At 31.2% G+C, this 22,323-nt stretch overlaps 2 protein-coding genes and 1 long non-coding RNA gene across 5 annotated transcripts; 1 reads left to right on the top strand and 2 right to left on the bottom strand.

Annotated features, from left to right (window-relative positions):
- Positions 1-2,126: 2,126 nt before the first annotated feature.
- On the bottom strand, positions 2,127-6,445 carry LOC106674355 (retinal homeobox protein Rx-B-like). Its single transcript, XM_014407000.2, has 6 exons — positions 4,779-6,445; positions 3,440-3,551; positions 2,946-3,069; positions 2,756-2,885; positions 2,456-2,497; positions 2,127-2,381 (listed from the first exon to the last, which is right to left on the bottom strand). Exons 1-6 carry the CDS (start codon positions 4,846-4,848, stop codon positions 2,224-2,226), a joined length of 636 nt encoding a protein of 211 aa, XP_014262486.1. The 5' UTR covers positions 4,849-6,445; the 3' UTR covers positions 2,127-2,223.
- A 79-nt stretch (positions 6,446-6,524) lies between these two features.
- LOC106674343 lies at positions 6,525-8,604 on the bottom strand. The gene is made up of 4 exons (XR_001341501.2): positions 7,983-8,604; positions 7,001-7,096; positions 6,858-6,941; positions 6,525-6,756 (listed from the first exon to the last, which is right to left on the bottom strand). It is a non-coding gene; the product is annotated as an uncharacterized LOC106674343 (long non-coding RNA).
- Positions 8,605-9,415: 811 nt separating this feature from the next.
- Positions 9,416-20,789, top strand: LOC106660853 (Fanconi anemia group D2 protein). Of its 3 annotated transcripts, none has more exons than XM_024225130.1 (25): positions 9,416-9,934; positions 12,605-12,750; positions 12,809-12,945; positions 13,015-13,150; positions 13,208-13,284; positions 13,350-13,542; positions 13,641-13,837; positions 14,345-14,495; positions 14,573-14,670; positions 14,807-14,972; positions 15,047-15,210; positions 15,288-15,430; positions 15,489-15,595; positions 15,659-15,732; positions 15,905-16,024; positions 16,083-16,326; positions 16,391-16,530; positions 16,584-16,815; positions 17,451-17,678; positions 17,796-17,955; positions 18,035-18,241; positions 18,306-18,522; positions 18,582-18,768; positions 20,252-20,554; positions 20,643-20,789. In XM_024225130.1, exons 1-25 carry the CDS (start codon positions 9,535-9,537, stop codon positions 20,757-20,759), a joined length of 4,344 nt encoding a protein of 1,447 aa, XP_024080898.1. In that variant the 5' UTR covers positions 9,416-9,534; the 3' UTR covers positions 20,760-20,789. The 3 variants fall into 3 exon arrangements, with proteins under 3 accessions (XP_024080898.1, XP_014239333.1, XP_014239332.1); XM_014383847.2 differs by having other exon boundaries at positions 9,417-9,934; positions 13,018-13,150; positions 20,252-20,569; XM_014383846.2 differs by having other exon boundaries at positions 9,417-9,934; positions 20,252-20,569.
- Positions 20,790-22,323: the final 1,534 nt, after the last annotated feature.

Genomic DNA, 22,323 nt, shown 5'->3' with positions numbered 1-22,323 from the left:
ATTTTGTTTAAAAAAAAAGCTTAATCTTATTATTGAATTAATACTTTGTGGAAATTATTTGAACTAGGAAAAAGGTTAGTGCCATAGAAGCAATTGCACTCGACTTAGTTCAACAGTTCAACTATTTGTCCTCATGGCAGCATGCATTCAAATATTTTACCTCAATCTGTTCAACCTGTGTGGCTTATCTTATAATAATCTTTATCTATGATGACTACATAGGGAAACAATCATAGATGTGAGAGCGTGATCAATGAAGTGATACGATGGCAATGTGAAATGCCTTCTTAGTGCCGGCTGGTTTGTTTTTAAATGCCTTGTTCTTATTTGAACTAGTAAGGCTGCTCTCGCTCTGAAAATTACTATGAACAATTTTTGTATGCCTAACTTCACACTAACAGTTCCAACCTAGGGATGTTGAATGAACCACCTTAATCATGTATACATCGGTTTTATTTGTACCTGTGATTGATCTCAGCAAGTTGGGAGCTTTGTGTTCGATGGACAACTTAAGGCCTTATTTCTAAGAATGGAATTCTCATTGTATTGAAGCTTACATAATCTTTTTACAAAACATAGATTTAAATATTCACTCATTCCCATCCTGACAACCCACCACGACGCCTCAACCGACGATGGCCTCGGGACCTCCTTGATCCCTAATCATATAAACTGAGTGCCAGCAATGGCTGGCTCCTCAAAGCATGTGTCCTACCGGTGCAGTGCTGGCATTAGTGCTAGTGTTGTGCTGTGTGATATTTCATGCATGTGTACATATTTGTATAGTATACAATTCTGTATAGGTAACAAATAAATAAATTAAATTAAAAAAAAAAAAAAAAAAATAACATTTCTATATTTATTCTTGAAAAAGTGCAGACAAAAAAAAAGTTTGCACATTCTGTATGTAGTAATTATTTTCCTGTTGGTCTCATAAATGTATCATCATCTGAATGAGAATCTTTTACAGACTATGCTTCCTGTTCTCACCAGAAATCCAACCAATTTTAGATATATTCACTTCCCACAGTTATGCAGTATTACTGATGAACAAGACTGACACCGTAGACAAAAGCATGAACATATGTTTTCAAGCGAATTTGCACTTATCTCCCGTAGTTCTTTTTGTGAGTAGCTATGGACACAAAAAGTAATTCTTTTAATCCAAGAAATTGTTTTTAAAATATTTAAAGAAACCTAAAATTATATTTAAAAAAATCATGCCAACCAAAATGGGACAGCTACTACTGACGTACCCAACATGTGTGTTCCAATATAAAAGCTCACGTTGGATGTGGATGGCATCAATGTGATAAAGGTGGTCAAGTGGTTTGGGTTTTAATTTTAAAAGGTAAAAACGTAAAGTGGTGTGATTTCTCGTGTGTGACACCCAACAGATAGATAATTGGATGTTAGCCCTCTTGTGAGAGGAATTGATTTATTTTTGAACAGCACTATCATTTTTTGTCAGTTTTTAAAACTAAATAGTTATACAATAGCATGAAATATAAAAATATGAAACATTTGAAAGACAAATTAAAGCTTGTGGAAAAAGTTCTAAAAAATAAATGATTTTAGAAAAACATATTGTTCAATTAAAAATGTTAAAACAATGCATGTTTGAATTTGTGGTCAGTTTTTAGGAACAGAATATTGCATTTATACATTAACTTGAACCTGATTTGTTTCAAAAGGGGCTAAACATAAAAGTGAAAATGTTATTCAATTTTTTTTGGCAGATAAAAATGTTTTTCTGAAACCTACATCACACCCGACCGCATCTCACGATATCTGAATAACTAGTTATTCAATTTTTTGCTCATCAGGAAGTTTGATGGATTAAATAAAATAAAAATTATACTACAAGGAAAATTTATTTATCAATATAAAAACTATAAACAACCATTTTCATAACAATGTGATTTATCAATAATATATGGCTGGATACAAGCAAATTCTGTTATAGCTAACTCCTGAATTCAAAAGTATACTGATTTGAATGACCAGACAGGGTTAATTTGAACACTTAAATTAAACATATTGGCTAAACTGATTCTATCATTAAAATAAAATAACAAAAAACATTTTCTAATCAATTTTACATAATAATATTATTTGCTCTTATTTTTTGAAATCTAAAATTTAATGATCACATTGAAAAAAAGTTAAAACATTTTTGACATTACATCATTCATTTCAAGAATACACACCAAATTAAATAAATTATTCTGGTGATGTAAGAATATCGGCTTCTTGTTTGCTCGGTTTCAGCCTCAGCAATTCCGGGTCAATATCAGGTAACGGTTTATTGGTGTTTGCAAATGGAATCCCCCATTCCATTCCAAGGAACAGAGTGCCTATGTTCTCTGGGATTAGGCCATCTATAAGCAATAAAAGAAATACTGATTATGTTATATTCTGATTAATCACTTTAATACAAATAGCATTAACATACTTGATGTGCTTGTTTCTGTTATATTTCTTGGACTGGAACTCACTAAATTCAAACAATTTAATTCAGACAAGTGCAAAACAGTACATATTTTTAAAATGTTAATAAATCACAAATGTCAAATTTTAATAATTGTGTAGCATATAATCTAGCAAATAGGTGGTATAAAAATACAGTGCAACACATGGTACTGATTACTAAATGAAGAATTGAAATAGTATTATACATAAAATAATTAAAACATGAAATAAAAAATAACAAAAAAATATATATATAAATATATAATAATCCAAATGTATTCACTTGGTATATTGACTATCCCAATCGACGACTGGTTGAAAGAAAATGATTGGCTATCCACAGTACTGTGTTCTTGTTTCTGCAATGATTTCTCCTGCTTCCTCCACTTAGCTCTCCTGTTTTGAAACCATACCTGAAATGTTTACACAGTTAACTATAGACCAAAAATTTTTCTTACTCTCCGTTAATGCACCTGGACTCTCGCTTCAGTTAGATCAATTCTCATGGCGAGATCCTCTCTAAAAAAGACATCCGGATAATGGGTTTTGTGGAATGCTCGCTCCAGTTCTTCTAGCTGATAATTGCTAAATGTTGTTCTGAAATAAATAGCAGTTGTAATAAATTTTAAGGCACATTCGTAATAAATTTTAAGGTGCATTCTTCTTTCCTTAATTTACCAAATAAAATCTTTTTTTTTTTTTTTAATACTAATTCTCAATAGTGTTAAACTCAATTATGGTTTAGGGTATTTCACCTTTTTGATGTTTTCTTTTTTCAAAAAAGCAACCATTTCTTCCTGAATGAATGAACATTAATATAATTCATTCCATTTCATTGTATTATTACTTTTGTTCAATAATTTCTTTATTGTTTATTAATTTAATAAAATAATGTTAAACTTTCAATAAATACAAACAATTAATGATATGTTGTTTCATTAATATTTAGGATAATTAATAAAAGCACCTGTATCTTCGTTGTTTTCTTTTTCCGCATTGTACTGAAGTGTTTACTCTGAATTCAGGCATTTCTGAATTTGAATGGGTTAAACTATCTTCAATTAAATCTGTTCGAAAACCTAAAATAGAATAGAAGTTTGTTAAATTTAATTTGTAAGCAAATTTTCAATTAAAAGGGTTTCTGAAATATTTATTATTTAAGAAACTTATAATTCTAGACCAAATAAACGGATTCTGAAATAAATTTTCAGCTCAGAAACCAGTCCACTAGTTTGTGAACTTTACTCCATTCATTTGCAATTGTTCTGTGATGACTTTTTTTAAAAACATAATATTAGAACTAAAATCATCCTATTAATCTCGTGCATGAATGAGGGAAAATAAATAGTAATAAGGAAAACCTTCAAAAAAGCCCAACTCTTTTTATGGTTTTTCATTCAACAAAGAGGATAACGAAAAAGATATTTTTTAAATTATAAAGATAATGATTATTTCCCAAAGTTATTTTTATGATTTTTATGTTAACAAAAGCCAACTGATAAATTAATTGATAAGATTATAGCTTCCAGAAAATATGCATAGACGCTATATAAGTTGAGAGTAAGATACACAATAGAATTGATAAATGGTGGAGTGAGTGGGTTGTTCAATCTTTTTAAAAATATAGTTCTTACTTAGTTAGTTGTTTTCAATGATCTGGATTTCAAGCTTATAGCTCATCATCAGGTTGTAAATTCCTTCAACCTGATGATGAGCTATAAGTTTGAAATCCGGTCGTTGAAATCAGCTAACTGTGAGCAGGAACTATCTTTTTAAAAAGATTAAGATAATCAATGTAGAAAACGTGTGGGTAAACATTGCCAACATGGGCATACACTCTCTAAAGCTTTATTTCTCTTCTACTTCTCTCAACAAAATTTCTTTCATAGTAATTAGTACATATAGACTGGAAAAATTAGCTTTATTTACTTTTTGTTAAATCTGATAAGAATTAGACTGTCTTTTGAATTTACTATCAATACAAATCTAATTGACTAGATTTGTATTTATTAAGTTAATTTTTTACTTGTTTATCAGCTCAGGCTAATGTAGTTATGCTTAATTCAATATTCAGTCAGTTTACTGAAAATGTTCAGTTAGAAAGAAACTTTGCATTGCAAGTTCAAGTTAACTTCAAGTAGGACTCCCAAATCCCAACTTATAGTTTTTGATTAAGAAACTAAAAGGTGATCTGAAAAAACTTTTAAAAATTTACCAAATTTCAACTACTCAACAAATTTATCACAACTATTTATAAATTAGTCAAAATTGTTTTATTCCAATAAATAATATAATGTAATACTTACTTAATTTCTCTGGAAGTAATATGCTGGACAAAAGTTGGTCACTATCAAAGTCATTATCTAAATTATTCATATTCGTTTAGCTTATTAATATCTAAAATGTTTTTATTTTATTTTTGTTTTATAATGTGTAAATTATATTTGGTAAGGGTTACGGACTGATATAAGATCAACGATTGGGAAGCCTATGTAGGGCCTACTATGAAAGGGAATGGAATAATATATTTTAGAAGTGAAGCCCTTTCTATTTTACTTGGTTGCATAAGTTGAAAATTGATTTTTAACTTGTTACTCTTTCCATGTTAGTTTTAGAAAGACATTTTTTGCTTTATTTGAAACCTTAGGAAAAATTTGGTCCTTCTCACATGAAAATATGTTATTCATTGAAATAATCCCCATTAGGTACAACAGATTGATCTCTCTCACAATAAGAAACAAGTTTCCTTTTAAAATAACTCCTTATTTCTGTACATCATAAAAAGAGATAAACCTGATTTGTGACTTCATAAAAAAATTTTCTGTCTAAGGGCTTATTTGTATTTGATTGGACTACCTCAAATTATATTACAGATCCAATTATTTATCTGCTTTTAGGCGATGTGGCAGAGGCTATACCTAAATGGACACGTTTATTGGTGCCTCTTAAATTGTGCATTACCCAATTATCTACCTTATTTATGTTTCAAATTTGATGCAGCTTTAGGTTAATTAAGAGGTATTGAGTTGACAACGTATCTCTGAGCAAGTTTGTGGTAGTTATTAGATATCATTAAATTTCTCAGATGATGTTCATCAATATTGGGTCTTTTCTTTATTTTAAAAACTGAAATTGTGCATTCTGAATAGAGAGTGCATCAATACTGAACACCAAACATATTTTGTGAGCAGGCTCAGGTGCTTTTAAACTGAGTTTGTATTGACAAAGAAAATATAATGAATTTGGGGATTGTCTTTAGCAGTTGGAACATCTAAGTCTGGATTATTGTTTAATATCATTTCTATAAAAAGTAAACATTGGTTTTTACACTTGAGTAGTTGTATTACCAAACCAATACCAAAAATACTGAAACCAAAACAAATAAGATTATTTAAAAAAAAGATATTACTTTTAGAGGACCTGGTTTTTAAGTGAAGGATGTTGTTTTTATTATAAATACAATTTTTTATACTCAAACTAGAAATTTGTCACACTATAAAAGTAAGTTGTAGTGCAGAAGAAAGCAATAACTAACATTATCTGAGCTGTAGTGGATGAGAGGATGGGAAAAAGCCAATACATTTTAAGAGATTTGTTCTATCAATACAGCAAAGAAAAATAATTTAAATCCCCTATATTAAAACCCTTTAAATTCCGAATAGTTAAATGATACATTAAACAAATTTTGCCCCAATTCCTTCTTATTCCTTAGCCATTGCATTGAGAAAATGGGAAGGATGTTAAAGTAAAATCTCCCCTTTTAGGTGGAGCATCATATTTAGTTATCCCCTTTTTTAAAATTTAGTATGGTGGGTCCGCTGGTATAGGGTTACCTGAAGGTATGGTATGGAAGTTGAACAAAAAAAAGAGCGTTTACTGAAATTGTATAAATTAAAACAAATCCCTCTTAGATATGTATGACCTAAGGAATAGATAAAAACTTTTAAATTAAAATTTTGCTGTAATTTTTGGAAATAATTTTAACTTATTTAAAAAAATATGTTTAATCATTACAATTTAAACATTTTCAGTTTTCCTAAACGTATATAAAAGTTTTTATTTTTTAAACAACCCCAATGATAACTAAAAAAACTAATAAGACATTTTTTAAAATAAATTTTAACAGTTATTATAACATCTGAACAAATGCTCTACTCAATATTTCAATTCCATTAAGTGTAAATTTAGTTACAATTATTTTGTTACAACTGCAACCTTGAATTTTGTCTTGAGTAACACTGTTCTAGCTTTGTTGAAACGGCACTGTAGGCTCAACTGTCATACCTGGAAATGTAAATCTAATTATCAAATATCTCAATATTAAAATATAACATTTACATTTAATTTTACATCATAAGCTTAAGAAGCACTAGAAAAAAACTTACATTTTGTTAGATTTAACTGGCTCTAGGTTAAGCAACGGTTCGAACACGGGGTCATGTACTGTCCTATAGCCTTTTGAACTGATGCTAGAAAGGAAAAAATAAACACTAAAATGAATATATTGTATTATATGTAAAATACGTACGGTCTAAGTTAATTGGAGATTTTATGGAAGCATACTCATCAGAGCCATCACAGCAATCACATATCCCATCATTTACCCATCCTGATGGGATCTTAACTAAAAAATAAATTATTTTCTTACATCATATTTGTCATTTTTTCAAATAGTAAAATTTAAATAGGTTTTAGCCTGAAATAATCGTCCCCTATGAATCATTAATAAACAATTTTATATTTATATACCTTTTTTGGGAAAAATAATTTTTGTTTTAATTTATTTTGTAAACTAGAGTAAGGAATACACAAATCATGAGTTATGACTTAAAAAAATGTATACATAATATAAAAAAATATTATTAGAATATTTTGGCGATAGATAATATAAAAACCTAGTTACTAAACAATATATCTATTTATTGGTCATAATTGAATATATTAATTATTTCAATTAATTATACTTTTTATCTAAGGTCTTGGTTGAGATAAAAAAGCCAGTGTCACGAGCGGGATTCAAAGCCCTTCGGCTCAATATGCCGCTGCTCTAACCACTTGATCTCACGATAACTCAAGTGGTTCAAGCAGCAGTGTATTGAAGGCTGTGGGTTCGAATCCCGCTTGTGACACTTGCTTTTTCATCTCTACCATGAACTTATACAAAAAATATAATTAATTTAATTAGTTACTAAAGTTTATACATACAATTAATTATACTCTATAGTAAAGTTTCACGATCAATGCTGTATATATAAATAATAGTGCCTTTATAACAATTTAATTAAACATAAATGCCTGTCGGATATACTATGGTAAATGAACTAACACAGTTTAACTAGTGGAAAGAAACAACTTACAGATATGCTAACTTAACAAAATATACAAGTATTAGTTTTCCTTTGCTAAAAGAAGTGATTAATATATAAAGTACAAACGTTTATTGCCTATATAACTTTGCATTGATTTATATACAATCCACAAATTTCAAAACGTTATATGAATAAATTTACCAATTTTGGACTTGTGCCAGCAGAGAAATTCGCTGTCGACACAAGCATTTGTCCTGGGTTCGTCACTTCCATCATCACAATCACAATAGTCATCGTTGAATTTGGAAAAATCAATTTCCATGCCAGTTTTACACTTGAAGCTTTTATTCGAGTTCAAAATCGCTTCCAACTTTGGTTTCAAGATTATTTTTTGAACATTGTTCCCTACAATAGAGTCACTGGAGTCGTCAATCATAGACACGAACGTTATTTGGTATAAAATAAATGTAAGACTTATTACAAATACAAAAACCGCAACATTCCTCAATTTATTTTTCAGAAATTTAAATTCCATTTAATGTAAATAAAGCTACGACACCTAAGGGCAGTGATCACGGGTTATTTTTATCTTATTAGCCAAATACGATATTATTTTAAGCTGTACAAACATAACGGTCCTAATGTCTTGTTTTAAAATTCGACGGAGAACACTTTAATAAAAAATATATTGAAACTTTCCTTTAAAGCGAAGACTAATGACTAACATTAGACGGATCTGCTAACTGTCAGTTATCAGCGTTATCGATAAGCTCATCATCAAGTTTAGTGATGAACGATCATCCGACGTTCCAGTGCAACTTCCTACATAAACTATAATCGGACGTAGAGTTCGCCCTCGTAGAGCACCTCGACTTTGGTTTAGACATACAATAATATTGCACAATAATCTGGTTTGTGCAATTATATTGAATCGTGTGATGAAAAACAGAAAAACATTTTCTTGCCAACGTTTAGATCTTTATTGAGATCATTTCAGGGCCTGGGATTTATAAACATTGTTTCAATTATACAAATTCGTGTAAAATGTGAAAATGATGCCTGATGATCTAAATTAAGATCGAAACGTGGCACGATATATGCGGAAGTTAAAGAATTCTTTTTTTTCCTTTTCGTTGGGAATAGTTATCACGAAAATTTGAAAAGGTGTAACAAAAGTTTGCAAGGGAGAAATAAATATAATACTGCCGAGGCAGCTTTTGGCTGACGGATGTTCACCTGGGCCATTATCATTTTCTCCATGCGTTATTAATTTTTGGGCGAAGAGGAAGTCTGTGTCTCCCGAATGACCTGGTCAATCTCCATCCCAGCATTCCTAATGGAAGAAGTCCATACGTGGAAATCTCTGCAGAGGCTTGCTCTTTTTGAACGGAGGTGTGGGATTTTTCCCTTTTGTATCCTCCCCTTTTCAAACCTCTTACAGGGATGAGAGATCATTCCGTAACGGTAGTTGAGGTACCCTTTTTATTATCGTCTCTGCTGAGGCTTCGTCTGTGCCCAGGGTTCATTACGAAGCGGGGATGCCGTTCGTTTCTGAATCCTAGGGACATCTTATTGCTGCATTATTATCGAAGGGTATCGATCTTGAACTGTGGTATCGAATGTCCTTCAATCTTTGGCGGTCGACGGATGTTGGAAGGATACAAACTGGTTGGCGTGAGCTATCGCTCAATTCGAATTTGTTATGATTGTTCATACTGAACTTGGGTGAAAGGATTATCCACGAGGATACAATATGTACAAAAGGAGGAAAAAAGTTCATCCTCAGGCTTCGAGTACGCTGATCGGAGGGGAAGAGTTCCTAGTTGGCTCGAGTCAATCGAGCGTTTCCACTTCGTTCAGCGGTTCGTCCATCACGTCGAAGCCATCCTCGCCGCCGTTGGATAAGGAAAATGTCAACACCCTTCAAAGTTCCCAAAGGGACGCGATCGATATTCCAGGCCGGAAGACGGCTAAATTCAACGAAATGCCTTCGAGAAGCCGATCTCCTCGTAAAGTCGACGTAATCCCGAATATTTCACCTGACTCCTTCAGCCGAATAAGCTCAGTATCCGAGAAAAAGTTCGACTTCTTGGAAGAGACCCTTCTTAGTGCCGGCTTTGTCTTGTGCAAAGATATGAGTCATAACACCCTGAGTAAGTAACTTCTATTCCCTGGAATATTTTTTTTTTTATATTTCAACCCTACTCTTAGGGTACCCTCGATGAAGATAAGTTTGTGCGACCTACCATGGAAATGCCTCCTCAAACCATTACATTACCACCTCCACAGCTTCTCCAGAGTGTAAATGTTGCGAGGATATGTGCTCTCTTGGCACCAGAAAACCTAAAACAAAACCTTGACTCATCCGAAAACAAAATTTTAGTCCAATCTTGCTCAGGCCAATTGATGTGATTTCTTAAACTTGTCTGAGCTGTTCTCTGTGTCAGAGATTCTTGACCTCTCGCACGTAATCGAGTTTTTGAAAGTCTTCCCCTTGCATAAACTGACATTAAATGTTGTCAAAAACTTGTTGAAGTCATTGTTCAATCTCGACAGCAGTAGAATGTCTGAATTTGAAACAATACAACGATCATCTTTCTGAGATGTGACACAATAGCGCCCTACTGATCCAACACACTGCGTAAAAAGACAGTGGCCTCATGACCTAGCACAACCCTAAACCTCAACCAACATTCCTAAACATTGAGTTCCAGCAGTGGCTGACTCCGCTCTCTCAATCCCATCCCAGTAGTCCGATCTTTTATTGATAGCTATCAACAAATTGTTAAATGTGTAAATTTTTTACAGAAAACAATAATAATAATAAAAATTATTTTTCAGTGTTCTTCACAAACCAGTTTTGTAGTTATACTAGTCAAGACAAGCAAGCACTTCAACATGTTTTTCAACAAGTTGTCTTATAGTAGTTTTTGCAAAATTCAAAACTTTTGTATTTTTTTAACAATGAAACATACGATCTAGAAAATCACCCCTGCCCAAAGCTAAACAAAATATAGCTGGTTTATAACGATTTGTCGCTAAATTTCATTCTTCAAAGGACCCTTCTCTCAACTTTGCATGGTATTTATTCTGTGATATCAAAAACATGGAAGAAATAGTGTGCAAACACTGTCACAAAGCAACACAAAAACACTGTGACCAGCAAATCTCAGCCTATCCTATTCCTAGAAAGCAAAGGGAAAAATATTAATCGAAATATTTTGTCATCTAATTGAAATGACTGTGTGGAATAGTTTCGTTATTTATAAGGAGAAAGGGGATGTGTCAAATTCCCCAGAGTTCCACAATTGGATCATGATGTCTGCAAAAATTGACTTTTTTAAAAACAGTGCACCACTGATAATGATTGATAGACATTTTTCAAAATTAATTCCTTCTACAGATAAAAAAAATAATTATAAAATAACTTGTGCGATAAGTAGTAAACAATGAGATCATCGTGGTACAGCAGTTTGACGATAATTGTTATACTTCTATCCCGATTGTCAGTGGCCTTATGTGTGACATCTTGCTTCAAGACATACCACTCTCAACTTTAATTTTAACTGATTTGTTATTAATTTTTTATTTACATACTTGTACAATTTGTTATTAAAGCTTTTTATATTTAAAAATAATCCATTTATGTTTAGTGGTCTAAGCGACATTTTAATTATTTCAATTAATTTTTTTTTCCATCTCAACCAAGACCTTACATAAAAAGAATAATTATTTGGAGATCGTGAGGTGCGGTCTTTAGAAAAACATTTTCTTTATCATGCCAATGTTTTGATCTTTATTGAGATCATCTTCAAGGCTCAAAGTGGTTGTTTTCTGTGTAGATGTGTCATTTTTTGTGTGTCGTGTTGAGACCTCTCTCGATCTCCAAATAATCATTGGCTAATGGTCACTAAACACCACACATAATAAGAATAATTAATTGAAATTTAAAACAAATAATAAGAATCAATATTTTTTTAAATGGTTTATTGAAAGATTTATATTTTTAACTTGCCTGAGTTAATTTATGAAAACAATGTAACATTTTTGAGTCACCACCATTTTAGTACATGAATAAAAGATAAGCTTAAAAAATGTTAAAGGATTAACTTTCATGTCATAAAAATTATAAATCAGTCATGAAAAAAAGGGTTGATTTTTGGAACATACTTTAGAAGAAACTTGCAAGACAAGGTAACCACCAACCATTCCACCCTCTTTAATATCCATCTCTTCTTTATAGCTACTAATTAAATAAATTTTCAAATTTCACAATGTTAAACGCTTTCTCTAGAAAGAGGTTGATCCAATTTAATTTTAGTTAATAGATCAAATTAATAACTTATTTCAAATTAGAAAAGAACTTTTATCAACTTCTCTAGGAACATGAATTGCTGCGAATGTATGTGCAAGGTATTGGACACAGCATCTCTCACAATAAGGAAAAGTTCCCGTATTTGAAACTAGTAGACTGACATACAAATGGGCTATTTTTTAAAAACATTGGCACTCCGAGAATTCATGTATCCTTTTAGTTTAAATACCCTCATTTAAAACGGCTTCTACTTTATTTAAAATTGCACATTAGACATTGTTCTGTAGAGACTAGCTTTTTACCAATATGTTTGTTTCTAAAGTCAATGTTTAGAAACAAAAATATTTATTAAGTTTTTTGCATGAGATATTAAATGTAAAAAGGTTCAATTATATTAGTGCCCAAACAGTAAATTGTTTTCTATCAATTTATGTATTGAATGTATTATGTAAATGTATGATGTTCTTGTAGAAAATAAGTTGGTAATCTTTTAATGTATTATTTTTAGAACAAGATCAAGCAGTTTTTATACGGAATGTATCAAAAGCTTTATCTTCATCAAAAGAAAAAGATGTGATCAAGAAATTTTTGTTGGAATTAAAAAATTATTTATCAAACAAGGAATTATTCAAAATATCTTTACTACCGACAAAGGTACCCTCTATTTTTGCTCGGTGAGAGAATGTTTTATTTGGTTGGTTATATGCTTTAGACTTGCTGTGAGGTAAATATTGCAAGGGGTGAGTACCAAGGCAGCCTCATAAGACTTCTGCTTACCATCGAATGCCTGCAGCCGAGTTTAATTGAATTTTTGCTGAATAGTTTGAGTGAAAACATAACACCTGTTAAGTAAGTTGCAGAACGTTGCTAGTAATATTAATTTATTACATTGCTTTAATTTTTTTAATTTGAATACAGAGGAGGAGCTGATGAAGAATGCACAATGTGGGTGAAGATGATTCTTCAACCTATGCGGTTTTTACCAAAAATAATTGAGCCGGCTGTAGTCACACAAAGGTTATTTGATGTAATTCATTCAACTTCTGCTGTTGTTGTAAGTCAGTTGTGTTTTTATGTACTCTTATGTATCTATTATATATATTTCTTTCAGCTTCAACATGAAATAATTACTTGTCTACCAGAAATCATTGCCGATGAACAGAGGGAAGAAGTTTCAAAGGAATTATTGTCAGTAATTTTTTGCATTTGTTATGATGGATATTGTTTTGTTTATTATGTTTTTCTCCATTTAGAGATTTGCTGAAAGTTTCTCCTAATTTGACACCTACAATACTTAATGCTCTTTCGAACTTTTGCCTAGAGGGTGATTGCCGCTTTGAACTCCAGATGAATCTCATAAGGTCATTGAGGAGGACAGAAATAAGTCATGTCGCCTCATATATGAGCTTTATAATAGCTTCTCCTCCTATAAACCATTTAGATGAGGTAAAATGATGATAAATTTTTTGTGAATAATCATCAACTTACAATTTCCCTAACTCATATACCATTGGGCATAATTTAAATTATTTTGAGATTTGCAGATTTTTAATGGTTTGCGATCAGAATTGGTTTTGTGCCATGCGGGTGACCACTTGACTCAACAAATAAGCTCTGATGATCGCAGCAGTGTTTTGTCTTTGATTTTTGAAAGGATTCGAAGCCAGATTTTACTGAATAAAAAATTTGCTGACATTTGGTTGAAAAACATTGGGAAAATAAAATCTCACAAACAACACAAGTCTGTAATAATTTTATCTGTCTACAGCATGATTATTCCTTATCAACCTCATTTATTGTCCCTTTTAAGTTTTGGTCGGAAGTATTTTGGGATTTGGTGATAATAATTTGACTTGAGTTTAATAATTTTCTGGGCAGCTTTGTAAAATTAAACCAAATTCAGATATATGCGTTAGATCCATTTTGTTAATTATAGGACTAATAAAGTTTTTTAGTTTTCATTTCATAAGTTATGTGTTTTGTTATACTTTTGTATTAACAAGTTTTTTTTAATTACTTAATTTTTAAAGAGTCCTCTCTTTGTACATCATGTAGTAATTCTAATTGTACTGTAAAATATTTGTTATGTGTCTGTTTTCTCTCTATAACCTAATATGTTTTATAACTTTGAAATGTGTCTAGTTTGCTAATGAATTTGAAACATGTCTGATTGTAACGTAGAATGAGTTTGATTGGATGATCATGAATGAATAAACTGTCTGACAAGACCTCACACTGTGCATTTCAGGCCCATTGATCTTTTGATCTTAATAATTCTTTATTCTGTCGCCACGGATGTCTTGAAAAAGAGAGCCATTGAGAACTTGATAAAAACCAAAATCAGAACTGGACATTTTCAAACTTCTCTCATCGATGAAACATTAGATGCTGCTTTAATTGTAAGCCTTACAAATTATAAAATTTGTACCTTTAATTGATTAAATTTACCATTTAAATAAAATAAATCTGCTTTCAGGTTATTGTAACATACTTCAATGATTTGCTTAAACTCATGTCTACCTTATTAGTAGTGAACGATGTCATCATCTCAAAATATTTTTTCTTGTTTTATGTGTAAGTTAGTTTTTTGATGCTTTATTGTTAGTAATTGATTATCCTTGTGATAACAATATGTTTATACAGATAAGTAATGATAACAATAATAGTTATTATTTATTGAATTTTTGTTGAATTTAATTTAAATTTATAGGAGCTGTTTTAAAAAGATGGAGTCTTACCATAGAAAAATGATTATTATTAATCTTATTGATTGTGTGACAAAGAACATCAACGTCTCAAAACCAGTATTAAACGTTTTGCAATATCTTACAGAAAATTACACATCATTTATATCACCTTTTGCGACTCGAATCACAGTATGTTTATTTTATTGGTGTTGTTGATGTGTTCAAATATTTGGGAATATGACATTTTAATAATATAAATTTAGCATCTGCTGGACTTGGTTGGTGAAATGAATACTGGTGAGATAAGGGAATTGATGGATATTCTATGTACAATGGCTTTCAGTGATGCTTCCATTGATTCGAGCGCTTCATTCCAGGATGAAATTTATATGATTGCTCAGAAACAGCTTTGTTGCCCTGATCCGAAGTGAATATATAATTATATGTTGTCTTTAATTTTGTCTGCATTTGCAATTTTTAATATGCTCAATATCTGCCTTTTAGAATTTATAGAAGTGGCATTGTTTGTGCAATTACTGTTGTTAAGTTCATGGTTAACATGCAGGGTGATGAAATGAACGTAACACCTGAAAACTCTGAATTAATTATGTTGAACCCACAATCAGAAAAGGCATTTAATCTATTAGGTTAACAATCATTATTTAACTTGTCCATATCAAGGACTAATTCAGAATCTGGTTGCAGAATTAGTTTTGAACGGGACACAGTGTGCTTCAGAAGATGGTGTTTTAATTTATGACCAATTATCTTTTGCAATAATGACTTGTCCAAATATGGATAAAGCATTCAAGGTAATATAAAACCGACTGTATTATATAATTTAAAGAAACATATTTAAACTGTTTTTATTTTAGAAAAAAGTGTCTCAGATAATGCAAGGATCTTTCCAAACTCACTATGTCATCGCTAGTTCTAGTTTCAAGAAAAAGTGAGAGGCTATTTTTATTTATGATGATAATTTTGCCTTACAATCATCTATTTAATAATTTTGTAATGTTTTGCATGAAATAAAACCCAATAAACTGAAATATTATGCAACCCAAATGGAAAAATTAGCTTTTTAAAAAAAATTATATTTTCTATTTTATTTTATTTTCTAGTGATGACTTGGAAACATCATTGGAGTACTGTCTAGACAACGACTTAGAAGATCCCATTGCATTGAATATAGTTGGTGCCATTCTAGAAGAGAGAAACAGAAGCCAAATGTCACATTCTAAGTAGATATAAAAATAGGAAATTTAACTTTATTGTTTTTCGTAAATTTTCATCTTTAAGGGTCATCACATTGCCAAGCTTGTTGCGGGTCATTAGGGCTTTGGAATTGGCAGACCTCAGTGAAATAGATGCTCTACTCGGGTGTGCAGTTGTTTTTCCGTCTTTCACTTTCTACTCCAAGTTTGGCTTGGTAGAACCTTATTTCCAAAAAATAGGTCTAGACGCTCTTTTTCATACTTGCAACTGGTTCCGAGAGTCGATTAATTCCTTTGTTTATCTTATCAAAGAAGGTTCTCCAGACAATGTAAGTGTATATAATTTTTTCTACCCTGTCTTTTTGAATTTCCCATAATTATTTTTGGTTTAAGATTTTAATTAGGCTTCGAGGGATAGTTCAACTGCAAAACATGATTGCTAGCTGTTTAGCTCAAGCAGTTGCTTACACTCCTCCTCAGTATTTTCTAGATGAGAACAGTAAAACTGTCAACCTCAGAGAAAAAACCAAAAGGTATTTTTAACTTATTTTTCATAAAATGTATATAATCTCATTATTATTTTTAGGATAAAAAAACCTGTAAACAAAAGCAATAGAAAGAAGAACGAAAAAGAAAATGAAGATGAAGAAACTTTAGATGAACCACCTCCAACACAGGCTGAGAGTGATGAGGGAAAAGAGGAAGATGAGTTTATAGCTGTTGAATTTTCCAAATTAAGGAATTATATGAGAGAATTAGATTTTGATGTGTTCCTTTTATTAACACATCCATTGAACCTCCACCCTCAGCCAGTAAATGTAATATGAACACATAGTTTTACAAAATTATTTTTTATATACACCTGTCCATCAATTTACATGGCACTTTTTATATACGAGTATAGCAAATTTACCTCAATTTTGGCTGGACTTTTTATAAGTGGAATTGATTAATATGATCTTATTTTATATATGTATATGTATATGTACATACATCTTTTCCTATAAGTGTTAAAAATTATAGTATTATTCAGTCAATATTTGAGATTGGTTGGCAGAACACATGACACAGAAAGACACTTTGTTGTGTTAGGCCCACATAAGGCAATGTCTGGCTGCTGCCATACTGTGAAAATGAGCAATGTTACTTGAGAGGACGACGTTGTTACTACATACTTCAGTTTTTTGAAATGTCAATTATTTTTTTGTCAAGTTATGTAAATATGTACACATGTATTCCTAAAACTTTTACTAGCTTTTATTTCCAATATTTTCCTTTTTTTTAGTGACAAACTCAATTTATACAATTTTTATTCGCATCAAATCCACGAGGAAAGGATATTCATAAGGATTCATAAGAATATTCTAAATTGAAGGACGGGTGTATTTTAGCATATGCAACTATTTTGTAAACATTTTGTAAATGTTCATATATTTGTTTATTTTTAATCCAGGGGAGTAACATAACTCCAGAATTTGGACCCAGCGAACTCATGCTTATATTAGAAGATTTGAATGCTAAACTTAAGTTCTGCCTTGAGGTAAAAAAACCTCTTCAGGTTAGACAAGTTAATGGTTTTGAGAATTTGATGAATATTCCTATTAATCTAATTGTGAGGAACACTACAAAGTTAACAAACCACATAGCTAATCAGTTACAGAAGATTGTGGAACATTTTCATGTGAGTTTTTTAATCTTAATTGACAGGCAAATCCACAATATATGTTATTGTTAAATGGAATACAAAATATTAACCAATAAAATACCATCAAAGTTATGGCATAATTGTTTGTTACAGCATCTTTGTGAAATCCATGACAACATTATGGATGTACCAAGCATGTTTGGGTCAGGCATGAGTGATCTTAAAAAATGTACAGCATTAATCTTCAGTGTTTACAACACATATTTTTCTTGGCCTGAACTTAAATCTGATGAATATATAAAATGCTTATTAAGTAGTTTTTTTTATTGTTAACAACTATTTTAACTATATACATTTATATTTAGTTATTTTTTTAATAAACTTTTTGATAGAATGTGCATTAAAATTGGGAGGCCAGTCAGTTGACAAAGGGAAGGGTGTGACTATTAATTTCAGTCTACAATCCGGAATCAATTATTTAAAAACAATTTCAAAGTGCATGTTGGACTTGTGCTCAGCAGTGAATCTAGTTGTATTGATAGATACGCTGAGGAATCTCCAAGATGGAAATGAAGAAGACAATAAAATTGTAAAACTTGGTATGAATTATTTTATTAACGCTTATTTTTTATTTTATTTTGTTATCTATCTTATGACTTTCAGATGAAATTTGTGAGTATTATTTGAAAAGAAAGTGGTACGATTTTAAAGGGGTCGAGGTAAAAGGTACACTGCTAAACCAACAGATGAACAAGCTTCTTGAGTTGTTTTTCATCGATGGAGAGATTGAGAATATTTCTCGTACTCTACTCTGGATAACAGATGAAATTGGGGTTTTAGACGAAAACAAAAATCTAAATTCCTTTCCGCATTTTAACAAGTAATAATTTCATCTTATAAAATAATATTGTATAATTGAACGCATATGATTTCTCAAAGGGGCAATTTGCACATATTGATATCCTGCTTGTGCAAATGTTTAACAAATGTAACCAAGAAAGGGCTTGAGGGAAAGGATTTCAAAGAACAGTTGGCGGTTTGGGAAAGAGTGATCAACTGCCTACAACAACTGGTGCTAGTAATCAAAGCTCAGGACACAAAACTAAATCTTCGCCAATTTTTAAAGGTATTTAAATAAAATGATAGATGTCACATTGTCAAGTAAAGGTCCCAGGTTCCAATTCAGGGTCGCTGGATTTGCAAGAAAAAAGGCCAACTTTGGAAATAACATATTTCATCAGCCTTTTAAGTCACAGACCTGACGTGCACTATGGCTCATTTTTAAAAGAAAATTTTATGCTGAACAAGATGAATTTTTTAAATGTTTTCCTAGCTTCAGCCATTCATCAGTAAATTCAAAAAATTTGGGAATGTTAATTTTTACACTTTTTACAAAAACTTCCAATTGAACGGTGGGGTCAGGAAATCGTCCTGGAGCAGCACCCTATAACAATTTTATAGGAAATTTTAATAAGCTTTCAATTGGTCCCCTTCCACTTTGTCCGATTTCTCAATTGTTTTGATTTATTTGTGTTATTGTGGTAGTTTGGCTTCGAATAACATATTGAAAAAATAGGTTTACGTATGGTAAAATCGGGAGAGAGGGATCTGTTGTATGATTTGTTATATGCAGTTCACTTAATTTTTTCAGTGCTTCACCTAATTGCATTTGTATATTGTCTGAATTGTTTGTAGGGATTTGGAAATTGCATTGTACTTTTAATTAATATATAACAAAAAAATGTATGTAAATACAATATCTTCTTATAACATGTACATAATGAAAATAAAGTTATAGCCCTCATTTTGAAAAATTTACATTAGTGGAAATACTCCAAAAAATTACTGAGAAAACTAATTTTTTCTTGCACACCTTTGATCTTTAATGTTTTAACTGTAACTTTTTTTTTAAATTAAGTTTTTGGGCCTGCAAACTACATTGGTCATCGCCAGCCAGCTCCCTCTTCCTAACTTTGCATTTCTTTTCTTATCTTTCTCATGTTTTAACTATTTTGTTTTGCTGATTCTCCAGCAAATTATGATGATTTAAGATTTAATGGTAACCAACTTTCTCTTTTCTTTATTTATTGCTAGCCTCTGCGTATATCAGGCCCTCTTCAATTGTGGATAGAAGAACACAAATATCATTTATTCACAAATAACAAACACAAATTACACATAAACATGCTAATCTGGTTAGCATTCACACTACCCCAGAGTGCTTGATATTCATCGGGTTAATTGGAGATAAACTTCTTCATTCACATTAACAAATTACATTCCCACTACCCCACATTACTCGATATTCCTCCGAGTAATTTGGGATAAGCACTTCGTTAACTTGTTGACTTTTCTTTTCATATATTCCTTAATTTCCTTTATTTATTAAAAATAATGCACTTATGTTTATTTATAGTGCATAAGGAAATACCATCACAAGTTTAATCATCTAAATTTATTTCTTTCGGTAGTAAATAATTTAGTAATTACAATAGTTTTGTTTCAATTACTTTCTGTTTTAATTAGAAGTTTGCATGTGTTTAAACAAAATATATAATATATATTTTTATGAACTTTGAATGATGCATATAACTATTTTATGTTGTAAGGGTTGCTTGCCAGTGTTGAAGCTGTTTTTATCGCAAGGTATGAACGTGTTTTCCGTCATGTTCAAAATAGAAATGAACACCGTTTCACAATGTTTAAAAAATCTCCAAGTAATCACTAGATACATTCAGAACATCTGCAACTATAGCAAAGTCAGCAAAGATAACTCATTGATACAGCAGCTACCAAGCTTAAGAGGGATTTTGGAGATGATCCTTCTTTCTGTGAAAAATATGATCCTACAGAATAAGTGTGCTGATGCATTTTTTATGGGCAGCATGAAAAACAAAGACCACCATGGTGAAGTAATTGCATCACAAGTAATAACCGACCTTATTTCTGCCTGACTTTCTACTTTTTTATGGTTTCATAATTTTTTATTTTTTCAAATAGGAACTTACAGATACAAGGGAAGATGATGAACCAGAAGCTCAAGATGTAGAAATGGCTGAAAGTGATAATGAAGACATTACAAATGCAACAAGTGGCTCACTCAGTGATACCTGTTAACATTTTGAATAAATATGTTTTATATTAGTATAGTCATAGTTTTCCATCCAACCTCCAGGATATTGTATAAAACATTTATTTCAAATTGAAGCGTGACATTGTAAATACTAAGGGTTTATATTTATTGGAAGATTTTTGTTTACAGTATATGAATTGTTTTCACATTTAAGGGTAAATTGTTAATGTATTTTTTCCCTTACAAATGTATAAATAAGCATTAACATAGCACTTTCATATTCAGATGAATATGCTTGTATTGCCAATTAATGCTCCAGATTTTACTTATGATTTACTAATTGATGATTAAAAGTTGTTAAAAGTTGATTTTGTTAAGAACTAATCTGAAAGCCAATCCTTGAGATACAAGAAACTAAGGCGCCTGATAATAGAGCCTGTACAAAGCAATGAGTCAGCACACACTGGTGATTTCGAAGAGGCACCAATTTTAAAAATGCCGCAATGCAATTTTTCATGTTGTGCAATCATCTTCCAAATAAGCAATTTTAAACTTGAATGAGCAGACAATTAATTTTAAGGTGTTTCTGACTTTACTTTTTCTTCAACAATGGCTTGTCTAAAAAAAAAAAAAAAATTGACATGAATTTTGTAAAAGTTGAAGATTTTCGTTGTGAAGAGTATCCATCTTGTATTTTTTAAATGGTGAAGGATGCAACGTATTAACATATGCCACTAAATTCAAGTGAGGTTTTAAGTGATCTGTGAAAATTAATAAAATTATCTGATAGGATGACAAGTTCATTCCACAATCATTTGGATTTGTGACAGTTTATAATAGTACATAGATAGTAAATGTAAAAATTCTTTAAAAAACTGATTTCAATGTAACATTGGAACTATCGACACTAACCATCCCCTAACTCAACCGAAAGCTACATAAACCTACTAGCTTTTACTTAAAAGTATAGTTTAATCTTTCTGAAACATAAAGGGTGCAATTTTTATATTAATAAAAATTATCCTCTTATAGGTAAATTCCAAAAATACAATGTGGTTTGAAAAAATCAAAAATTTGTATACATCATACTGTATAAAAGATAGGATGTTGGGAAAACCAATTCAGGAAAATTAATTAGTAAATCAGAAAAGGAACTAGATAGATAGATAGATGTAATATTTCAGGGTATGGTATACTGCGCCCTTTAAGAGCTATTGTATCCCCTGTGCTCTGCCTAAAGCACATCGGTGAGTCCTATTTCATCAAGAAACTTGATTAATAGGCCCGGTTTCAGTGGTTGTAGTTCTTCTATGGTCACATTGTACATCCCAAAACACTTCCTCCTGCGGGCTAGTGTAGCTCCTGTGTTGGTGTCTCTTCTGCTTCTTTGCAGAATCTACATGTGCCATCTTGGATTATTCCAATTTTCTTTAGATGTCCATTTAATCTACAGTGTCCTGTCAGGAATCCTGTTAGGATTCGCAGTCTATTCCTGCTTCCTTGACACATTCTGTGATTTCTTTCTTGCCCAAGTTGGTTAGAAGATTCTTGGATTGTCTATGTCCAATAAGTGAATTCCAAAGTTCGCTCATTTTCTTTTTGTCCTTC

Source organism: Cimex lectularius, unplaced genomic scaffold (assembly GCF_000648675.2).
Source record: "Cimex lectularius strain Harlan isolate CLEC.00 unplaced genomic scaffold, Clec_2.1 scaffold24, whole genome shotgun sequence".
Classification (NCBI taxonomy): Eukaryota; Metazoa; Arthropoda; class Insecta; order Hemiptera; family Cimicidae; genus Cimex; species Cimex lectularius.
The sequence above is the reverse complement of the archived record's forward strand: the minus strand, read 5'-3'. Positions and strand labels throughout refer to the sequence as shown.

What these genes read in the sequence shown, in the direction of transcription:
- LOC106674355 (XM_014407000.2), bottom strand. Translation starts at nt 4,848, where the DNA reads ATGAATAATTTAGATAATGACTTTGATAGTGACCAACTTTTGTCCAGC. An exon ending in AGAAAACAACGAAGATACAG is followed by an intron (nt 3,070 to 3,439) that starts GTGCTTTTATTA and finishes TATTTATTTCAG; the next exon opens with AACAACATTTAGCAATTATC. An exon ending in TGGGATAGTCAATATACCAA is followed by an intron (nt 2,498 to 2,755) that starts GTGAATACATTT and finishes GTTTGAATTTAG; the next exon opens with TGAGTTCCAGTCCAAGAAAT.
- LOC106660853 (XM_014383846.2), top strand. Translation starts at nt 9,535, where the DNA reads ATGTACAAAAGGAGGAAAAAAGTTCATCCTCAGGCTTCGAGTACGCTG. An exon ending in CTTTGTTGCCCTGATCCGAA is followed by an intron (nt 15,211 to 15,287) that starts GTGAATATATAA and finishes TCTGCCTTTTAG; the next exon opens with AATTTATAGAAGTGGCATTG. An exon ending in CTCAGAGAAAAAACCAAAAG is followed by an intron (nt 16,531 to 16,583) that starts GTATTTTTAACT and finishes TATTATTTTTAG; the next exon opens with GATAAAAAAACCTGTAAACA.